Raw genomic sequence first — 16,425 nt, forward strand, 5'->3', positions numbered from 1 at the left:
AATGGACGCCCTGCCCAGCTGCCCCACCTGGGATGGGCAGGCCTGGCCCCAGCCGTAATGGACGCCCTGCCAGCTGCCCCACCTGGGACGGGCAGGCCTGGCCCCAGCCGTGATGGATGCCCTGCCAGCTGCCCCACCTGGGACGGGCAGGCCTGGCCCCAGCCGTGATGGACGCCCTGCCAGCTGCCCCACCTGGGACGGGCAGGCCTGGCCCCAGCCGTGATGGACGCCCTGCCAGCTGCCCCACCTGGGACGGGCAGGCCTGGCCCCAGCCGTAATGGACGCCCTGCCCAGCTGCCCCACCTGGGATGGACAGGCCTGGCCCCAGCCACCAGGGGAGATGGTTTCTCTGCTTTTTATGCTCAGAACACAGCTGGGCTGGGGGCGCCCAGCAGGAGTGCCCCTAACAATCCCTCTGCTCACCCAGTGGACACACGTGGCGCACAGCCACTCCAGGGCCCCACCCCTTTGAAAGACCCCTTCCCACAACCCCGCCATCCCAGAGTTCTGTGGGTGGGCACAGGGCTGGGCTGTGGACAGTGGGCTCGGGGTCTGGTGGAGCAGGAGAGGGCCCAGGGGCCCCCGGTCAGCACAGGAGGCAGAGCCAGCCCCTTAGCTGGACTCCCCCAAAGCTCTATCCTTACCCCGACTCCTGTCTGTATTTCCAGGGAGGGGGTTGGGGGAAGGAAGGGGCACGGGGCCAAGCTGGGGATGGACAGCAGTGCAAGGGGCCCCAGGCAGGAGGACGTGCCTGGCAGGACACCGCTGTCCCCAGTGTGACCAGGAGTGCACGAGCTGTGGCCCTGTCAGTGACCACTGACCATGTGCACCAGCTGTCTGAGTGACCGCTGACCGGGTGTGTGTGCTCAGTCTGTGAGTGACCGCCGATCGGGTGTGTGGTTCAGTCTGAGTGACCACCGATCGGGTGTGGTTCAGTCTGAGTGACCCCTGACCAGGTGTGTGCTCAGTCTGAGTGACCCCTTACGGGAGGGGGGGCTCAGTCTGTGAGTGACCCCTGACCAGGTGTATGTAGCTCTGTCTGAGTGACCACTGACCAGGTGTGTGTTCAGTCTGAGTGACCACTGACCGGGTGTATGTAGCTCTGTCTGAGTGACCACTGACCGGGTGTGTGGCTCAGTCTGAGTGACCCCTTACGGGGGGGGGGCTCAGTCTGTGAGTGACCCCTGACCAGGTGTATGTAGCTCTGTCTGAGTGACCACTGACCGGGTGTATGTAGCTCTGTCTGAGTGACCACTGACCGGGTGTGTGTTCAGTCTGAGTGACCACTTACCGGGTGTATGTAGCTCTGTCTGAGTGACCGCTGACCGGGTGTGTGTTCAGTCTGAGTGACCACTGACCGGGTGTGTGGCTCAGTCTGAGTGACCCCTGACCAGGTGTATGTAGCTCTGTCTGAGTGACCGCTGACCGGGTGTATGTAGCTCTGTCTGAGTGACCGCTGACCGGGTGTATGTTCTGTCTGAGTGACCACTGACCGGGTGTGTGGTTCAGTCCGAGTGACCGCCGAGCGGGTGTGCACCAGCTTACTCTGAGACCGAATGCTGCACACTGGGTGCCTGGTGTTGGCTCAGGGGTCCTTGGCCACCAGAGCCCCCAGGGCTGTGTGTGCTCTGCGGAGTGGCCTTGCATGACCGCACACCCAGAGTAGACACCGCCGCCTGCGTCCTCACAGCACAGGCAGACCAGAGCCGAGAGCCACGGAGAAAATGCTCCGAGCTCCTCACTGTGGACAGACCGTGTGCCCGGGGTGCAGGACGGGCAGCAGGAATGTGGCCTGTCCCACACACTGGTAACTCCTGGAAGGGACAGTGGCATGGAGGGGGCCCAGGGGCAGCGGCCGCCCCTGGAACGGCCCGGGCAGCGTCAGCCACAGCTTCCTGGTGCGCGGCTGTGCCGTTCGTGGCATCGGGCTCCGGCCCCACACTGAGAGGAAGGACACTGGCAGCCCCAGCCGCCCTGGCCGTGGACCTCGGCTGGCCCCGGACTTGACCCCGTGGTTAAGCAAAGGGGGGTGGTCATCCTGCCCTGGGCTCTCCCCCCACAACAGGCTCGGCCAGTTGGCACAGTGGCTGGGCGGAGCTGGCTGGCGTGTCACCGGGCCATGGCCACCGCAGCCCGCGGCTCTCACAGCCCCCGTGGCCCTTGAAGCTCCTGTGGCCTCTACAGCCCCCTAAGCCCCTGTGGCGCCCCTCACCCATAGTCCCTACGGCCCCACTCACCCACAACCCCCACGGCCCCACTCACCCACAACCCCCGCGGCCCCGCTCACCCACGACCCCCGCAGCCCCGCTCACCCACGACCCCCACGGTCCCACTCACCCACGACCCCCGCGGCCCTGCTCACCCACGACCCCCGCAGCCCCGCTCACCCATGACCCCCACGGTCCCGCTCACCCACGACCCCCACGGCCCCGCTCACCCACGACCCCCGCGGCCCTGCTCACCCACGACCCCCCACGGTCCCACTCACCCACGACCCCCGTGGCCCCGCTCACCCACGACCCCCGCGGCCCCGCTCACCCACGACCCCCGCAGCCCCACTCACCCACGACCAGCTCCCGCACTTCCTTCCAGCGGATGTGGCTGCCCGTCTCGTGCAGAAGCGTCACCGTTATCCGTCTCTGGATGCCCTGCCGGCCCCGGGAGAGAGGCCAGGTTGGTGCTGGTGGCCAGGCGCGGCAGGGGGATAGCGAGCGGGGTGGGCAGGGGGCTGCGCACCTGGTGTAGCAGGAAGGTCCCCACGCACGGCATGCCTCCCCGGTGGTCCACCACGGCGGGGATGTAACTGCAAGGGAATCTGCGTGAGGGCCGGCCCCTCTGCCTGGTCCCAGGCGGATGGAGGACCCCACGGCTGCCCGGAGCCCTCGGCAGCCACCCCGCTGTGCCCCCCAATACCGGGAGTGATCCAACAGCCCCCGGGGGCCTTGGTCTCTGTTTCCTGCGTCCCTGGCCCATCAAGGGACCTGGGTGAAGTCACGGCACAGCCCCTGGGACTCCCCTAACCTTGGGGCATGAGCCCAGGCCGGCTCTCAGGGTGCCAGGCAGACCCCACTGGCCCTGCATTGCAGCGCCACGGACCGCCCCCCCCCCCCACCTCCTTCAAGCCTCATTCAAACATCCTCAATCACTCCAGAGCCCAGCACCCTCAGGGCCCCAGCCCCACACGGCAGGGACCCTCATCTGTTATCCCTAGCACAAGGACAAGCCATCCTGGCCCACCTCTGTCCCGTTCCCACGGCCTTCTCCCTCCTCCCACAAGCTCAGAGGAGCCCTGTCCCTGTTACCCCTGGGGAGCCCTGCCTTCGCTAGCCCTGGGGAGCCCGGCACCCCCACAACCCCTGGGGAGCCCCGCCCCCCACCCCGGGAGCCCCGCCCCGCCCCGCCCCGCCCAGCACTCACTCCCCGTTGGCCTCCAGCTCGCAGATCTCGAAGTAGACCAGCAGGTCGTACTTGCAGTGGCAGGGCCCGGGGCAGGGCCGTGTCAGCGTGCTGAGCTTGGTGGCGGGCACTGGGGGAGGGGAGGCAGGCGCAGGCTGAGACCTGACTCAGCAGGTGTTCAGGGGAGCTGGGGGCAGCTCTCATGCCCCCGGGGAAACAGCGTGGACGCCACGGCCAGGCTTCCCCTTCACCTCCGGCTGCCCCCCCACCAGCGGGAGGAGCCCATGGCCACGACGCCTGGGCACAGGCCCTTGAAGAGGGCAGAGGCCGGAGGCCCCAGCAGCGGCAGGGAGGCGGAAATGCCTGCTCAGGGCCGCACGGGGACCCTCTCTGTGCCGCGCGGCCTGCACCAGACATCAGCCACAACCCACGGCACCAGCACTCGGCCTGGCCCCACGGCCCTGTCCTCAGCTCCCCCGGCTCTCCACGTCCCCTCCCCCACCAGGTCCACTCTGGGCAGCCCTGCTCCAGGGGTCACCGTGGGGCAGCTGACCACCCTGGGAACACGCTGGACAGAGCCCCAGACTCCAGGCGCTGGGCCAGCAGGAGCCGTCACCAGCAAAGCGCCACCCACGCGGCCTGGGTCTCGCCTCGCAGCACCACGGGACGGGCCCCCGCCTACCTGGCTTGGACAGCGGCATCACGCGGGGGAAGTGGCGGCGTGAGGGTCTCAGGGGGCTGCAGAGAGGGCCAGCAAGAGGCCACCTTCAGCTGGGCCTGGGGCCTAGGGCTGCCAGCCCCATCCTGTCCCTGTCTCCCTCCCGCTCTGTCCAGCCCAGAGAGACCACGGACTCAGGCCCTCCCGCAGCTCGGATTGGGGAGGGGGCCCCTCAGGAAGCAGTCCCCGGCCCAGAACCTCCCGGCCCCCAAGACAATGCCTGTCACCGCCCTGCCTTTCCCAGATCCCCTGCACACGCCCGGGGGGTCTGCGCTGGAGACCTTACCCACAGCCCCCGGAGACCCTCCCAGCCCCCATTCTTTCTCCCCCAGAGAGGGAGGCCAGGCACAGGGCCAGGGTCTGAACGACCCCGGGCACACAGCCCTGGACCGCAGCCCTGCGCCAGGGGCCGGCGGCTGACCTCAGCACGTCCTTGCACAGTGGCGGGAAGGGGTGCTGCTGGTAGTGGCCGAAGACCTCAAACACGATGGGCTGGCTCTTGATATACTCCACAAAGGACCTGGTCACCTCCACCGCGATCTGTGGGCAAGAGGGCACAGCCACGCGTGTCCACAGGGAGGGAGGTCCCCAGTCAGCACTCCCCTCCCCCACCACACCAGGGGTCTGCCTGGCACACCCAGGTCAGCTGGGAGGTCCCCAGCCAGCACTCCCCTCCCCCACCACACCAGGGGTCTGCCTGTCACACACCCAGGTCAGCTGGGAGGTCCCCAGCCAGCACTCCCCTCCCCCGCCACACCAGGGGTCTGCCCGGCACATGCCCAGGTCAGCTGGGAGGTCCCCAGCCAGCACTCCCCTCCCCCGCCACACCAGAGGTCTGCCCGTCACACACCCAGGTCAGCTGGGAGGTCCCCAGCCAGCACTCCCCTCCCCCACCACACCAGGGGTCTGCCCGGCACATGCCCAGGTCAGCTGGGAGGTCCCCAGCCAGCACTCCCCTCCCCCACCACACCAGAGGTCTGCCTGTCACACACCCAGGTCAGCTGGGAGGTCCCCAGCCAGCACTCCCCTCCCCCACCACACCAGAGGTCTGCCCGGCACACCCAGGTCAGCTGGGAGGTCCCCAGCCAGCACTCCCCTCCCCCACCACACCAGGGGTCTGCCTGTCACACACCCAGGTCAGCTGGGAGGTCCCCAGCCAGCACTCCCCTCCCCCACCACACCAGGGGTCTGCCTGTCACACACCCAGGTCAGCTGGGAGGTCCCCAGCCAGCACTCCCCTCCCCCACCACACCAGAGGTCTACCCGGCACACACCCAGGTCAGAGGAGGCGCAGATGGAACATAGCCCTGAGGAGGGGTCCCTGGTAGTGACCGTCTAGGGTCCACTCCCCAAGAGCCCAGGGTGAACAGCCCCCTCCCCATTCACACGGTGAAGTCCACCCCCCCCCCCCCCCGGCCTCAGAGGCGGCTGTGTCTCGAAACTACCCGGCTCCCACAGGTCCCCGGGCTGCTGGGGGGACCCCTCCAACAGGGGGCCGACGCAGACTCGCAGGAGGGGCAGCAGGCTCAGGGGGCTCTGGAGGCCTCAGGATGGACTCCAGCTCCAGGTGTGAGGACACACAGTCCTGTGGTTCAGCCGCCCACCTGTGGGCCTCCTGCAGGTCTCCAGGCTGCCCACCGGGCAGCGGCTGCCCCACCCAGCAGCCCAGGGAGCCGCCCGGCCCAGGGGCTCAGCTCAGGGACCCCCGTCAGTGGCCGCCCGGCCCAGGGGCTCAGCTCAGGGACCCTGTCAGTGGCCGCCCGGCCCAGGGGCTCAGCTCAGGGACCCTGTCAGTGGCCGCCCGGCCCAGGGGCTCAGCTCAGGGACCCCGTCAGTGGCCGCCCGGCCCAGGGGCTCAGCTCAGAGACCCTGTCAATGGCCGCCCGGCCCAGGGACTCCTGGCTAGCTGGCCCTGGCCCCTTCTTGGGCCGCTGGGAGCCCAGCTGAGACGCTGAGCTTCCTGGTCATTCCCGACCTCTCAGGATGGCACCGAGGGCTCCGTAGCCCCAGGGGTCGCCTCTCCTCCTCACCCCTGGAGCTCAGGCCAGGGCCCAGCTCTCAGCACAAACCCTGGGCACCAAGGCACTGGACGCTGTGTCTGTGTCTGCCTCCACTCGCCGTGGGAGCTCTCAAGTTTAAACCCACCCAGGGGCCCTGCTGCCGGCTGCAGCCCACACACCCCTGCTGGCACAGGAGGCCTCGGCCCTGGGGCCCTGCTGGCTCCTGGCACCAGGCCGGTGTTGCCAGGGCGAGGCAGGGGCGGGGAGGACGAGCAGAGGTCTCAGGGAGCGGGTGGCTGGAGGGAGGGGAAGGGGCTCCGACGTACGTTCTGGACGTGGTAGAAGCCGAGAGGGGGGCCCCTGCCCGTGTTCTTCAGGGGCTCCGTGGAGAAGGCCTCATCGTGGCGGTGGATGAAGCTGCAAAGTGGACAGAGACTCGTGGCCGGGTGGGGCGGGCCAGGGCCCACCGCCTCCCGGGCACAGCCTGCCTCGTGCGCTCACTTGAACTGGCAGAAGATGTCGGCGTACTCGGCGGAGATGCTGGAGGCCTGCAGCACCGTGACGCGGAAGGTGAAGGTGCTGTTCAGGCGCAGGTGGTCCCCGGCTGCGTCCAGGGCCCCGTCCAGCGTGGCTTTCTCGGGGCTGTCAGGCAGGCCTTCCGCGGGCACCGCTACGGGGCCAAGGGGAGAGCAAGGGCACCTGCCGGCCACGCCCCAGAGCGGCGGCGCAGGTGGGGGGCCACAGGCGGCGGGTGGGCCACCTACCCGAGCAGGTGTTGTTGTTGACCTCGTCGGCCGAGGGCCCTGTGTCCGCACCCTGGCCCTGGCCCTCCACGATGCGAAGCTCCTCCTGGGAGGTCCCCGAGCGCGACATCCCCACCACGGGGCAGGACTCGGACTGGAGCTGTGCGGGGGACAGACCAGAGCCCACCACGGGGCAGGACCCGGGCTGGAGCTGTGCGGGGGACAGACCAGAGCCCACCACGGGAAGGACTCGGACTGGAGCTGTGTGGGGGACAGATCAGAGCCCACCACGGCGGTGCTGCCTGGGGCCTGCGGGCACCTGTGGACATCTGTGAGGCAGCCCGCCCCTCCCTGGGCCTCCTGGGTTCACTCCCACCTCTCAGCTCCGTGAGGCCCTGGAGGGGGACCCTGGGGACTGGGGAGCTGACCGTGCCTTCAGTACTGGCCCCTCCCACCCCCATGGGCAGGAGGCTGGTGAGTCTTCTGTCCTGCATGTCCCCAGCTCTGAGAACCCCCTCCAGGAGAGGGAAGGGGTTGGGGCACACCCCAGCCTCAGTCAAGACACTGGGCACTAGTGCAGGGGCTGCTGTGTTAGGTGCCCAGTGTGGGGGGTGCTGTGGGGGGCCAGGTATGGGAGGCCCAGCATGGGGGGCCGAGTGGGGGGTGCTGCATGGGGTCCCAGCATGGGGGTCCCCGCTGCAGTCTCCCCTGGGAGAAGGGAGCTCTGGGTTGGGTCTCTTCTCATGAGCACGAGGCTCAGGGAGGCCGGGTGAGGGGCAGTACAAACGCAGGTGCTAGGAGAGCGGAGCAGAGGCGGCCCAGGAGGGCGGTCAGAGCCTGGGGCTTCTCAGCTCTGCTCCCACCCTGTGCTTGGCCCGGATCAGGCCAAGGGTGGCCCTGGTGGGAGATGGCTGGATCCGATGAGCCATGCAAACCAGGGGAGGGGCGTGGTGTGCTCCCAACAGGAAGGGACAGAGCCATGGGAGGACCCTGGCCTCAGAGGCCCAGAGCAGTGGCCCAGCCCAGCGCAGCCTGAGCCCCACTCGTACCTTTTCGAAATGCTGGTCGTCAAAGGAGATCTTTGCGGTGCCCGACTGGCGGACACCAGAGCCGTAATCAGGGGCCTCCTCGTCAGCTGTGAGAGAAACCATGCGGACGGTCAGGGCCCCGAAGGTCCCCAGGGGGGCATGGGCGGCCAGGCCGAGGGTGAGGGCACAGGACACGCAGCAGGCGGCAAGGCTCTGGCCCCACACGCCCCAGTCTGCGCTGCCCGGGGCCCACAGGAGGACCTGCTCTTTGATAGGGGCTGGACAATTGCCCCAGGACCTGCTAGCTCCACCTCTCGGAGGCCACCCACCTGGTCACTGCACGGCCCCAGGCGGCTCCTACGTGCCCTGGCCTGCAGAGCCTCCAGCACTCTCCCACCCCTTCCTGTGGCCTCAAGATGCCCTGGGCTCTGCTGGCCACCCTGACCCCTGGGCACTTGATGGTTTGTGCCAGGTTCCGCTGTCCTCCCCGAGCCCCACATGGGCCGTGGGACAGTCTCACGGCCCTCCCCACCACGCAGCTGGTCTGCCGCCACCCAGCCAGGCCTGCAGCTGGCGGGCTCGGTGCCGAGACAACCGGCACCGCAGCCACAGGTGGCGGTACAGGTGCCACCCAAGCAGGAGGCCTGGGGACCCGGTGCAGGGGAGGGCCCCTGCAGCAGCCACCTCCCTGTGTGACCAGGGGACACAGGGACTTGGGGGTCCCTGACCTGGGCACCTGCCTGACTGGTGGCCCTGGCAGTACGCCTCACAGAGCTCCAACGCCAGCCACAGGGACCCCAGCGGCCCCCTCAGGTGGGGACAGGTGGGGCGGGTGGGGATGACTGTGGTCTGACTGTGAGGGTAGCAGGGAGGAGTGGAGACACCTGCACTGGTCCGTGAGAGGCCCTGCAGAGCGGGAGCAGCCCTGGCGAGACGAGAGTGCACCTCATGTGCCCAGTCCCCCTGGGCTAGCAGTGACGAGAGCAGGCTCCCGGGCCGCCGGGGGGAGCTAAGGGAGCGTTCAGAAGTTGGGGGCCCATGAGGATTTGACAGAGGGGTCCAGTTAAGCAAATCACGAGGTGGAGCTAAAATCCCCAAAAGTGGCCAGGATATCAGGACACAGCGGAGGCCAGGCATCCGAGTGTGTGTCGGGGTGGGGGGGGCATGAGGCATCTCCGGGGGGTCACGTGCAAGTCGAGAGGGCTATGGCCATCTCAGGAGAGAGACCTGGAGATCTCGGAGTGCAGGGGGGTCTCAGGAGGGGGCACGGAGACACCTGGCTGGGGGCTGGGGTCCTGAGCTTGTCCCCGCCCCGTCCAGCCAGCTGCCCAGTCTGTCTGCCCCCTCCACGCTCTCCCCAGGGTGCCCACGTGGCCAAGGCCCTTGACAGGGAGGCGTGTGGGTGAGGAAGGGAGGGGTGGGTGAACGTCCCGCTGCGGGATGTGCTGACCCTGGTTCCATTAACAAGTGAGCAGACCAATACCCAGAGATGTTGCAGTAATGGGCCATGGGCGGGGTCTGCAGTCTTCCCCAGGGGGGCAGTGGGGAGGCTGTTCCTGAAGGGAGGAGGGGGCTCGGAGGGTCTGGGCTCAGGAGGCAGAACCAAGGGCCGCCCACAGCGCCGAGTCGCACACACCTGAGATCGCCTGCACGGCCACACGGAGGAAGCCCTTCACCTCGCCCTTCTCGCTGACGATGGCCACGCGGTGCACCAGGGGCACGGGGTACAGCAGGTTGCTCAGGTAGACGAAGGCCCTGGGGGAGCAGAGGCCGCGGTCAGCGCTACCCCCAGCGCGTGCGGCAGGAGCAGCGGCGGCAGCACGGCCGGCGTACAACACGCTGCAAAGCAGAGCAAAGCGAGACAGCCAGGGCGGGCGGGGGCAGGCAGGACAGGCAGGGCGGGGGTTCCCTCGGGGAGACGGGAGGAGGTGCAAGAGGAGGAGGAGGAGGAGGAGGAGGAGGAGGAGGAGGGCGTGAGCCGCAGTGGGCAGAGGACGGCGGAGGCCGAGCACAGGCCCTCTGACCAGAGACCGCTGGGGGCTCCAGCCTGCTTCAAGGACTCTCAGCTATGACGGGCGCCTGGCAGCGCCTCCGCCTCCCCCACCTCCCGGGGCCCTGGATGTTGGCGGGCTCCCCAGATGGGCACGACTCCCCCAGAGCCCCTTCCACAAACGGCGCAGACGCTCGGCGGGTCAGGGGGACGGGGCACCCCCACATGGCACCAAGGCAGGCTGGTGGAAGGGAGCACCCGGACCCAGGGCGCTGCCCACGTGATGCCCCTGCTGGTGCCGGGAGCAGCCCAGGCCCAGGCCATTGTCACCAGGGTGTGTGCTATGTTCCGAGGAGGACGGGCGGCCCTGGAGGACCCTCGCCCCAGCACTCAGGATCTCCTGGGGACAGGGACCGGGCACAGGAGGGTTGTCCGGGTGAGCTCAGACTGGGAACCCACCCCTGGTAGAGGGGCTAACCGCACTGCACCCCACGAGGGGGTGTGGGACCAGCTTGGAGTGGGTGGGCCAGGACGTGGACATGGGAGTAGGTGGGGAGAGCAGGACATGGACATGGGAGCTGGTGGACAGGACGTGGACATAGGAGTGGGTGGGCAGGACGTGGACATGGGAGCTGGTAGACAGAATGTGGACATGGGAGCCGGTGGGCAGAGAAGGACGTGGACATGGGAGCTGGTGGACAGGATGTGGACATGGGAGTAGGTGGGCAGAGAAGGACGTGGACATGGGAGCTGGTGGACAGAATGTGGACATGGGAGCCGGTGGGCAGAGAAGGATGTGGACATGGGAGCTGGTGGACAGAATGTGGACATGGGAGCCGGTGGGCAGAGAAGGACGTGGACATGGGAGCTGGTGGACAGGATGTGGACATGGGAGTAGGTGGGCAGAGAAGGACGTGGACATGGGAGCTGGTGGACAGGACGTGGACACGGGAGCCGGTGGGCAGAGAAGGACGTGGACACGGGAGCTGGTGGACAGGACGTGGACACAGGAGTGGGTGGGCAGGACGTGGACATGGGAGCTGGTGGACAGGACGTGGACACAGGAGTGGGTGGGCAGGACATGGACATGGGAGCTGGTGGACAGGACGTGGACACAGGAGTGGGTGGGCAGGACGTGGACATGGGAGCTGGTGGACAGGATGTGGACATGGGAGCCAGTGGGGAGAGAAGGACGTGGACATGGGAGCTGGTGGACAGGATGTGGACATGGGAGCCGGTGGGCAGAGAAGGACGTGGACATGGGAGCTGGTGGACAGAATGTGGACATGGGAGCCGGTGGGCAGAGAAGGACGTGGACATGGGAGCTGGTGGACAGAATGTGGACATGGGAGCCGGTGGGCAGAGAAGGACGTGGACATGGGAGCTGGTGGACAGAATGTGGACATGGGAGCCGGTGGGCAGAGAAGGACGTGGACATGGGAGCTGGTGGACAGAATGTGGACATGGGAGCCGGTGGGCAGAGAAGGACGTGGACATGGGAGCTGGTGGACAGGACGTGGACATAGGAGTGGGTGGGCAGGATGTGGACATGGGAGCTGGTGGACAGGACGTGGACATAGGAGTGGGTGGGCAGGACATGGACATGGGAGCTGGTGGACAGGACGTGGACATGGGAGCCGGTGGGGAGAGAAGGACGTGGACATGGGAGCTGGTGGACAGAATGTGGACATGGGAGCCGGTGGGCAGAGAAGGACGTGGACACGGGAGCTGGTGGACAGGACGTGGACACGGGAGCCGGTGGGAAGGCAGGAAGTCAGGATTGGGTGGGTGCAGGGGTGGGGAAGGAGCAGAGAGGCCTGGGGTCTCAGCCAGGAAGGCAGGTGATGGGGGACACGGAGGGGAGTCTACAGCCTGCCAGCCAGGGGGACACTGGGTGGGGGGTCTGGGAGCCGGCGAGCTCCCCCCCCCCGCTGTCCTGAGGGACAAGGGACTCCAGAGGGGCACTGGGCCAGGTAGGGGGGCGAGTGGGGCTCCTCCCAGCGGGGCCCTGACCCTGCTCCTCTTCCCCACGGCAGGGACTCAACCTGGCGCCAGCCTGGCCCCTCCTCCTCCTCCACGACCTCATGCCACTGCAAGGGTCTCCCTGGAGCCCCTCACTGGCCCAGCACTGGCCCCTGCCAGGGTCCACAGCAACCAGAGGGCCTCTGGGCACTGACCTGATGGGACCTCCCCCGGGCCCTGGACAGCTGGGGGTTCAGGGCAGGAAGCAGTGAGGCTGAGACAGGGCAGGCCCGGCTGTCCCCACAGTGCCCCCTACTGGTGAAAGCTGGGTAGGAGCCAAGTGTGGCCTCCATGAGTGGCTGACCCACGGGCTCAGGAGCCGGGCACAGCCCAGATGCAGCTTCCCACATACAAGGTGGGGGCCGGGCTCACGGACCAGGCTCAAGCCCCTGTGAGCAAGCTGGCGGCCAGGGAGGCCGGAGACCCACAGCGGCCAGCGCCTTGGCAAGCACTCACAGGGACGGAGCCTCCGCGGTCGGGGTCGGGGTCAGGGCCAGGGCTGTGTCCCCAGCAGGGCACCGTGGCTCCTTAGGGGTGCACAGGCCAGGATCCCCGATGGCACAGAGATCTGAAGCAGCATTTCGAAAGAGGAACCAAGGCACAGAGCAGAGCCCAGGCCCTGAACCCGCAGCCAGCCCCTGCCTGACTCACCCAGCGCTGGCCACGCTCCACTGCCCACAGTTCTGTTAACAGAACCAGCCCGTCACACCTAGACCCGGCTGGGGCAGCCACTGCCCGAGGTAGGAGGCTGGTGCTGAGACAGTGACAGCGACCCTGGGGGCTGGGCCCCTCCTGCCCTTCCCTGACCTCACAACCCCACCGAGGGCAGGGGCACATTCCCGGGGCATTCGCCCTGGGCGCCCAGGCCGGGGTCACGGCTGTGTTGGCAGCTTGGCACCAAGTGTTCTAGAAGCCAAGGTAGCCTCACTGGCTGACCCCAACCCATCCCAGTCCGCTTGGTGATGGTGAGGGAGTCCTTGGGACCCCCACAGCCGCTGTGCCCAGGGCAAGCACCAGCCACCGGGTGTGGGCCAGGCCTGGAAGCTGCCTGACACGTGTGGGGCTCGCCCAACGGATACAGCTGGGGCATAGGACGATGGGGCTGAGGAGGCAGCGCCGCCTGCGGCTGCCCAGGCCTCACGGCCCTCGCGGGGGGCAGGCTGGGCTCCCCACACCTGCCTGCAGGTGCCAGAGCCGTCCCTGCCGCCACCAGGGGGCCAGAGCCCAGCCCAGCCCTGCCCCGGCCGGCCATGCCCCCAGGCCCAGTTTCTCCCTGGGCAGCAGACACCAACCCCCCCGCCCGCCCCCAGGCCCCCAAGGCCCCTAGCTCTGCACACAGGACTGGCCTTGCCACGAGGCGAGTGTACCTTGAAGCAGACTGTAACCCACCCCGGGGGAGGAGGCGGCAGAGGCAGACACGGCACGGCGGGAGGGAGGAGGCAGCGCTAACCACAGATTGGTGAGGTGCAGAGATGCATGCTGGGACCCGGGGAGCCTTTCCAGAGGGGACAAAAGTGGGCACCCAATTTTGCTGAAGCTTTGGCGAGAGCCAGCAGCTACCAGGATAAAAGGCAAATCCCGGTGGGTCCTTCCCAGGCTGGGCCTGCATAGCCGCTGCGCGGGAGAAGCCAATTCTAGCCAGAACAAAAAGACCGGGATGGCTGCCCACGAGGCCGTCAGAGGCCGCCCTGGACGGGGGCCGGGCCTCTCGGCGAGGACCGTCGTCTGGTTTGGTGGTTTTGTAAAATCTCAAATCCACGAGGGGGGAAAGAAACGGTGGAAGGACCCAGCTCTTTCCGGCCGACACTGCAGGAGCCCACGCCCGTTTCTCCCAGTGTGCCACCCCTGCAGCTCCTGAGCCCCGCCCACTGCCTCCCTGACACCCAGAGGCCTGCGTGGAGCTGGCCTGGGGTCTGCTTCCTCTCTCGGCCCCCGTAGAATGTCCAGAGCCCAGCACCTCGGAGGGGGACGGCTGTGACGTCTGTCCCCAGCAGGCCGGCCCACCACCCCCACGACACTCGCAGAAATCCAGGCACCTGCTACCTCCCTGGGCCGGAGTGAGCCCAGCGCTAACTCCGGGGCCAGGGGCCACCGAAGCCTTCTGGCGCTGGGCTGCCCGCTCCCTGGCCTGGCCAGGATCCAGAAGGGGGGTTGCTATGAAAAACAGTCCAGGGGTTCATTTGGTGCAGCCGTTAGGGCTGGGCTGGGCAGCGGCCCCCACAGGGGAGTCCTGGCTGCTCCGGCGCCACCTTCCCGCTAACGTGCAGCAGGTGACGGCTCAAGTCCTGTGCCCCTGCCACCCACGAGGGGAACTGGGGTGGAGCCCTGGGCTCCTGGCTCCGGCCTGGCCCAGCCCTGACTGCTGTGGGCACTCGGGGAATGAGAGCAAATAGAAGATCTCTCTCTCTCTCCCTGCCTCTCAAGCAAATAGATTTAGAATTATTATTTTTAATTATTATTGATTTTAAATTATTTTAAATTATTATTAATTATTTAAAATTATCTCGAGCCTCTTGATGTACGTGAGCTCGAGACATCAGCCACTGCCCACTGCAGCTGGGTCTCCGGCTCCTGCTGCCCACGCAGGCTGCACGTGTCCAACGTGGCTGCAGGGCAGGGCTCGTCCCCACGGCCCGCGCCCACCTCCTGGCCTCGCCTCTCGCATCGTCCAGGAGGGCTTAGCAGCAGCTCCACTCCGCCGTGGGCAGTGGGCCAGGAGGATCAGGGACACAGTGCTCTCCTCTAGTGGGCCAGGGTCTGCCCAGGCCCCCAGGCTTCGGGTGGGGGGAGGGGGCCGGCTGCTTCCCCGGCCTCAGCACGGCCCCTCTGAGCCCGGCTCCTCCTCCACAGACAGCTGCTCCCGACAGCCGTGGAAGGAAGTGAAGCCACTCCCACCAGGACCACGCCGAGCCCCGGGACGAGGGGCCAGGCACCCGGGCCGCGGGCGGCTGGGCCTCGCTTTCCAAGGCCCCTGCACAAGGAGGGCATCAGGGACCTGAGCCGCAGCTACCCCGGGGCTCCCAGACCGGGCACTCTGCCTCTCCTGTAACTGGACCGACCCCTGCTGGGCCAGAGCCCCACCCTGGGGACGCGCGGGGAGCCCAGGCTCCCTCAGGCCCCTCCCCTCAGCCTGCCTCGCCCAGGCTTCGGCCCGCGGCAGTGCTCCTGCGCCAAAGAGCTGGGTCCTTCCCAGCATGCTGTGCTCGGCCTCACCAACCTTCCTACTAAACTGAACAGGGGGGGCCGGTCGTAAAACGGGTCCCGGCCGTCGCACAGCGTGTGCTCCGGAAAGACGTCGTCCTCCAGGTGCTCCTCCTCCTCCTCCTCCTCCTCCTCCTCCTCCCCCACGCTCTGCTCCTCGGCAAGCTCGGTGGCGTCGGAGTCGGGGCTCGAGAAGGTGGGGGAGGGGGTGAGAGCAGCCATGCGCTCGCTCATGCATGTGTTGAGAAGAGGGTAGCTGTTGCAGCCAGAGATGGCTGAACTGAGGTTAGTGCGACAAGACAGAGAGAAGTTAACACAGCCGCTCGCGGGGTGGGCGGGGCCGGGGCGGGCGGGCGGCTGCTGTCAACCCAGACCGACACGCAGCCGCCAGGACACGGAGCAAAATGCCCCCGTCCCCGGGCTTGGGAAGAGACCATGTGTGGCCAGCCGGAAGGCTTGGAAGGCTCTGGAAGGCACCGGAGGTGTGGGTGAGAACAGGGGCCCTGGCCGGGCACAGCTGGCGCTGCGTGAGGACCTCGAGAGCTTGGCCGTGTGGGTGCAGGGCTGGACACAGCCCAGGAGAGGGACCACGGGAGGACGGGGGCTGGGGACCCAGCTCCGCCTCATGTTCCCACCCCAAGGCCAGCAGGTGACGGAGCCTCCCATGTTCACACGTGGACCCAGGGGCCTGCACTGCAGGTGTGGGTGGGCGGTGCCGAGACCCCCTCCCAGGTAGTTTGGAAGAACCAGGCTACCGTGGGCCAGAGGGGGCTTGGTAGGGCCTGGGCAGGTGTGGGGGGTACACGGGTGGGGCTGGGATGGGAAAGCGTCCTGGGTTTCTTCTCCTGTGGGGGCTCCAGGCCTCAGGAGGAGGCCCACTTCCTGTCCCCATGGACCCCCACCCTCTCTCTCAGCCAGGGACGGGAGGAGGCGCCCACCTGCCCACCAGCCGGAACCAGGGGAAGCGGTCGTAGAAGGGGTCTCCGCCGGTCACCACGTTGTCACAGTCCTCCACCACGCTGGAGGGCACCTCGGCCGCTCGGTCGTACATCTCCCGCATCAGGTCCAGGCGCTGCCTGCAGGGGGCAGAGCGTGAGGACCGGGGTCCAGGCCAGCTGCAGCGGGGTCACGCGGCCTGGGCGGGGTGAGGGGCACTGCAGGAAGCCCCTGAGCCACCGCGAGCGACAGGCTCACCCCTGACTGCCCCCAGGGTGGCCGAGGTCCACGGCTGGGAAGCTACTGGGGGAGGGAGGAGCCGCCCCGAGCAGAGCTCAACGCAAAGGCTGCAAAGGTTTTACCCCAGAAAGAAATGCAGGGGCCGTGCCCG

At 67.7% G+C, this 16,425-nt stretch overlaps 1 protein-coding gene across 1 annotated transcript in view; it reads right to left on the reverse strand.

Moving 5' to 3' along the window:
- The window catches only part of KIF1A (kinesin family member 1A), a 69,218-nt gene that overhangs the window by 14,199 nt on the left and 38,594 nt on the right, over positions 1-16,425 (reverse strand). Inside the window, exons 26-36 of the mRNA XM_062202733.1 lie at positions 16,037-16,174; positions 9,522-9,640; positions 7,907-7,992; positions 6,879-7,017; positions 6,616-6,784; positions 6,441-6,531; positions 4,536-4,654; positions 4,079-4,134; positions 3,418-3,526; positions 2,737-2,803; positions 2,564-2,648 (exon numbers count right to left, since the gene is read on the reverse strand). Coding sequence (XP_062058717.1) covers positions 2,564-2,648; positions 2,737-2,803; positions 3,418-3,526; positions 4,079-4,134; positions 4,536-4,654; positions 6,441-6,531; positions 6,616-6,784; positions 6,879-7,017; positions 7,907-7,992; positions 9,522-9,640; positions 16,037-16,174 — 1,178 coding nt within the window. The remainder of the gene's footprint in view (positions 1-2,563; positions 2,649-2,736; positions 2,804-3,417; positions 3,527-4,078; positions 4,135-4,535; positions 4,655-6,440; positions 6,532-6,615; positions 6,785-6,878; positions 7,018-7,906; positions 7,993-9,521; positions 9,641-16,036; positions 16,175-16,425) is intronic.

Source organism: Lepus europaeus, chromosome 1, assembly GCF_033115175.1.
Source record: "Lepus europaeus isolate LE1 chromosome 1, mLepTim1.pri, whole genome shotgun sequence".
Taxonomy (NCBI): domain Eukaryota; kingdom Metazoa; phylum Chordata; class Mammalia; order Lagomorpha; family Leporidae; genus Lepus; species Lepus europaeus.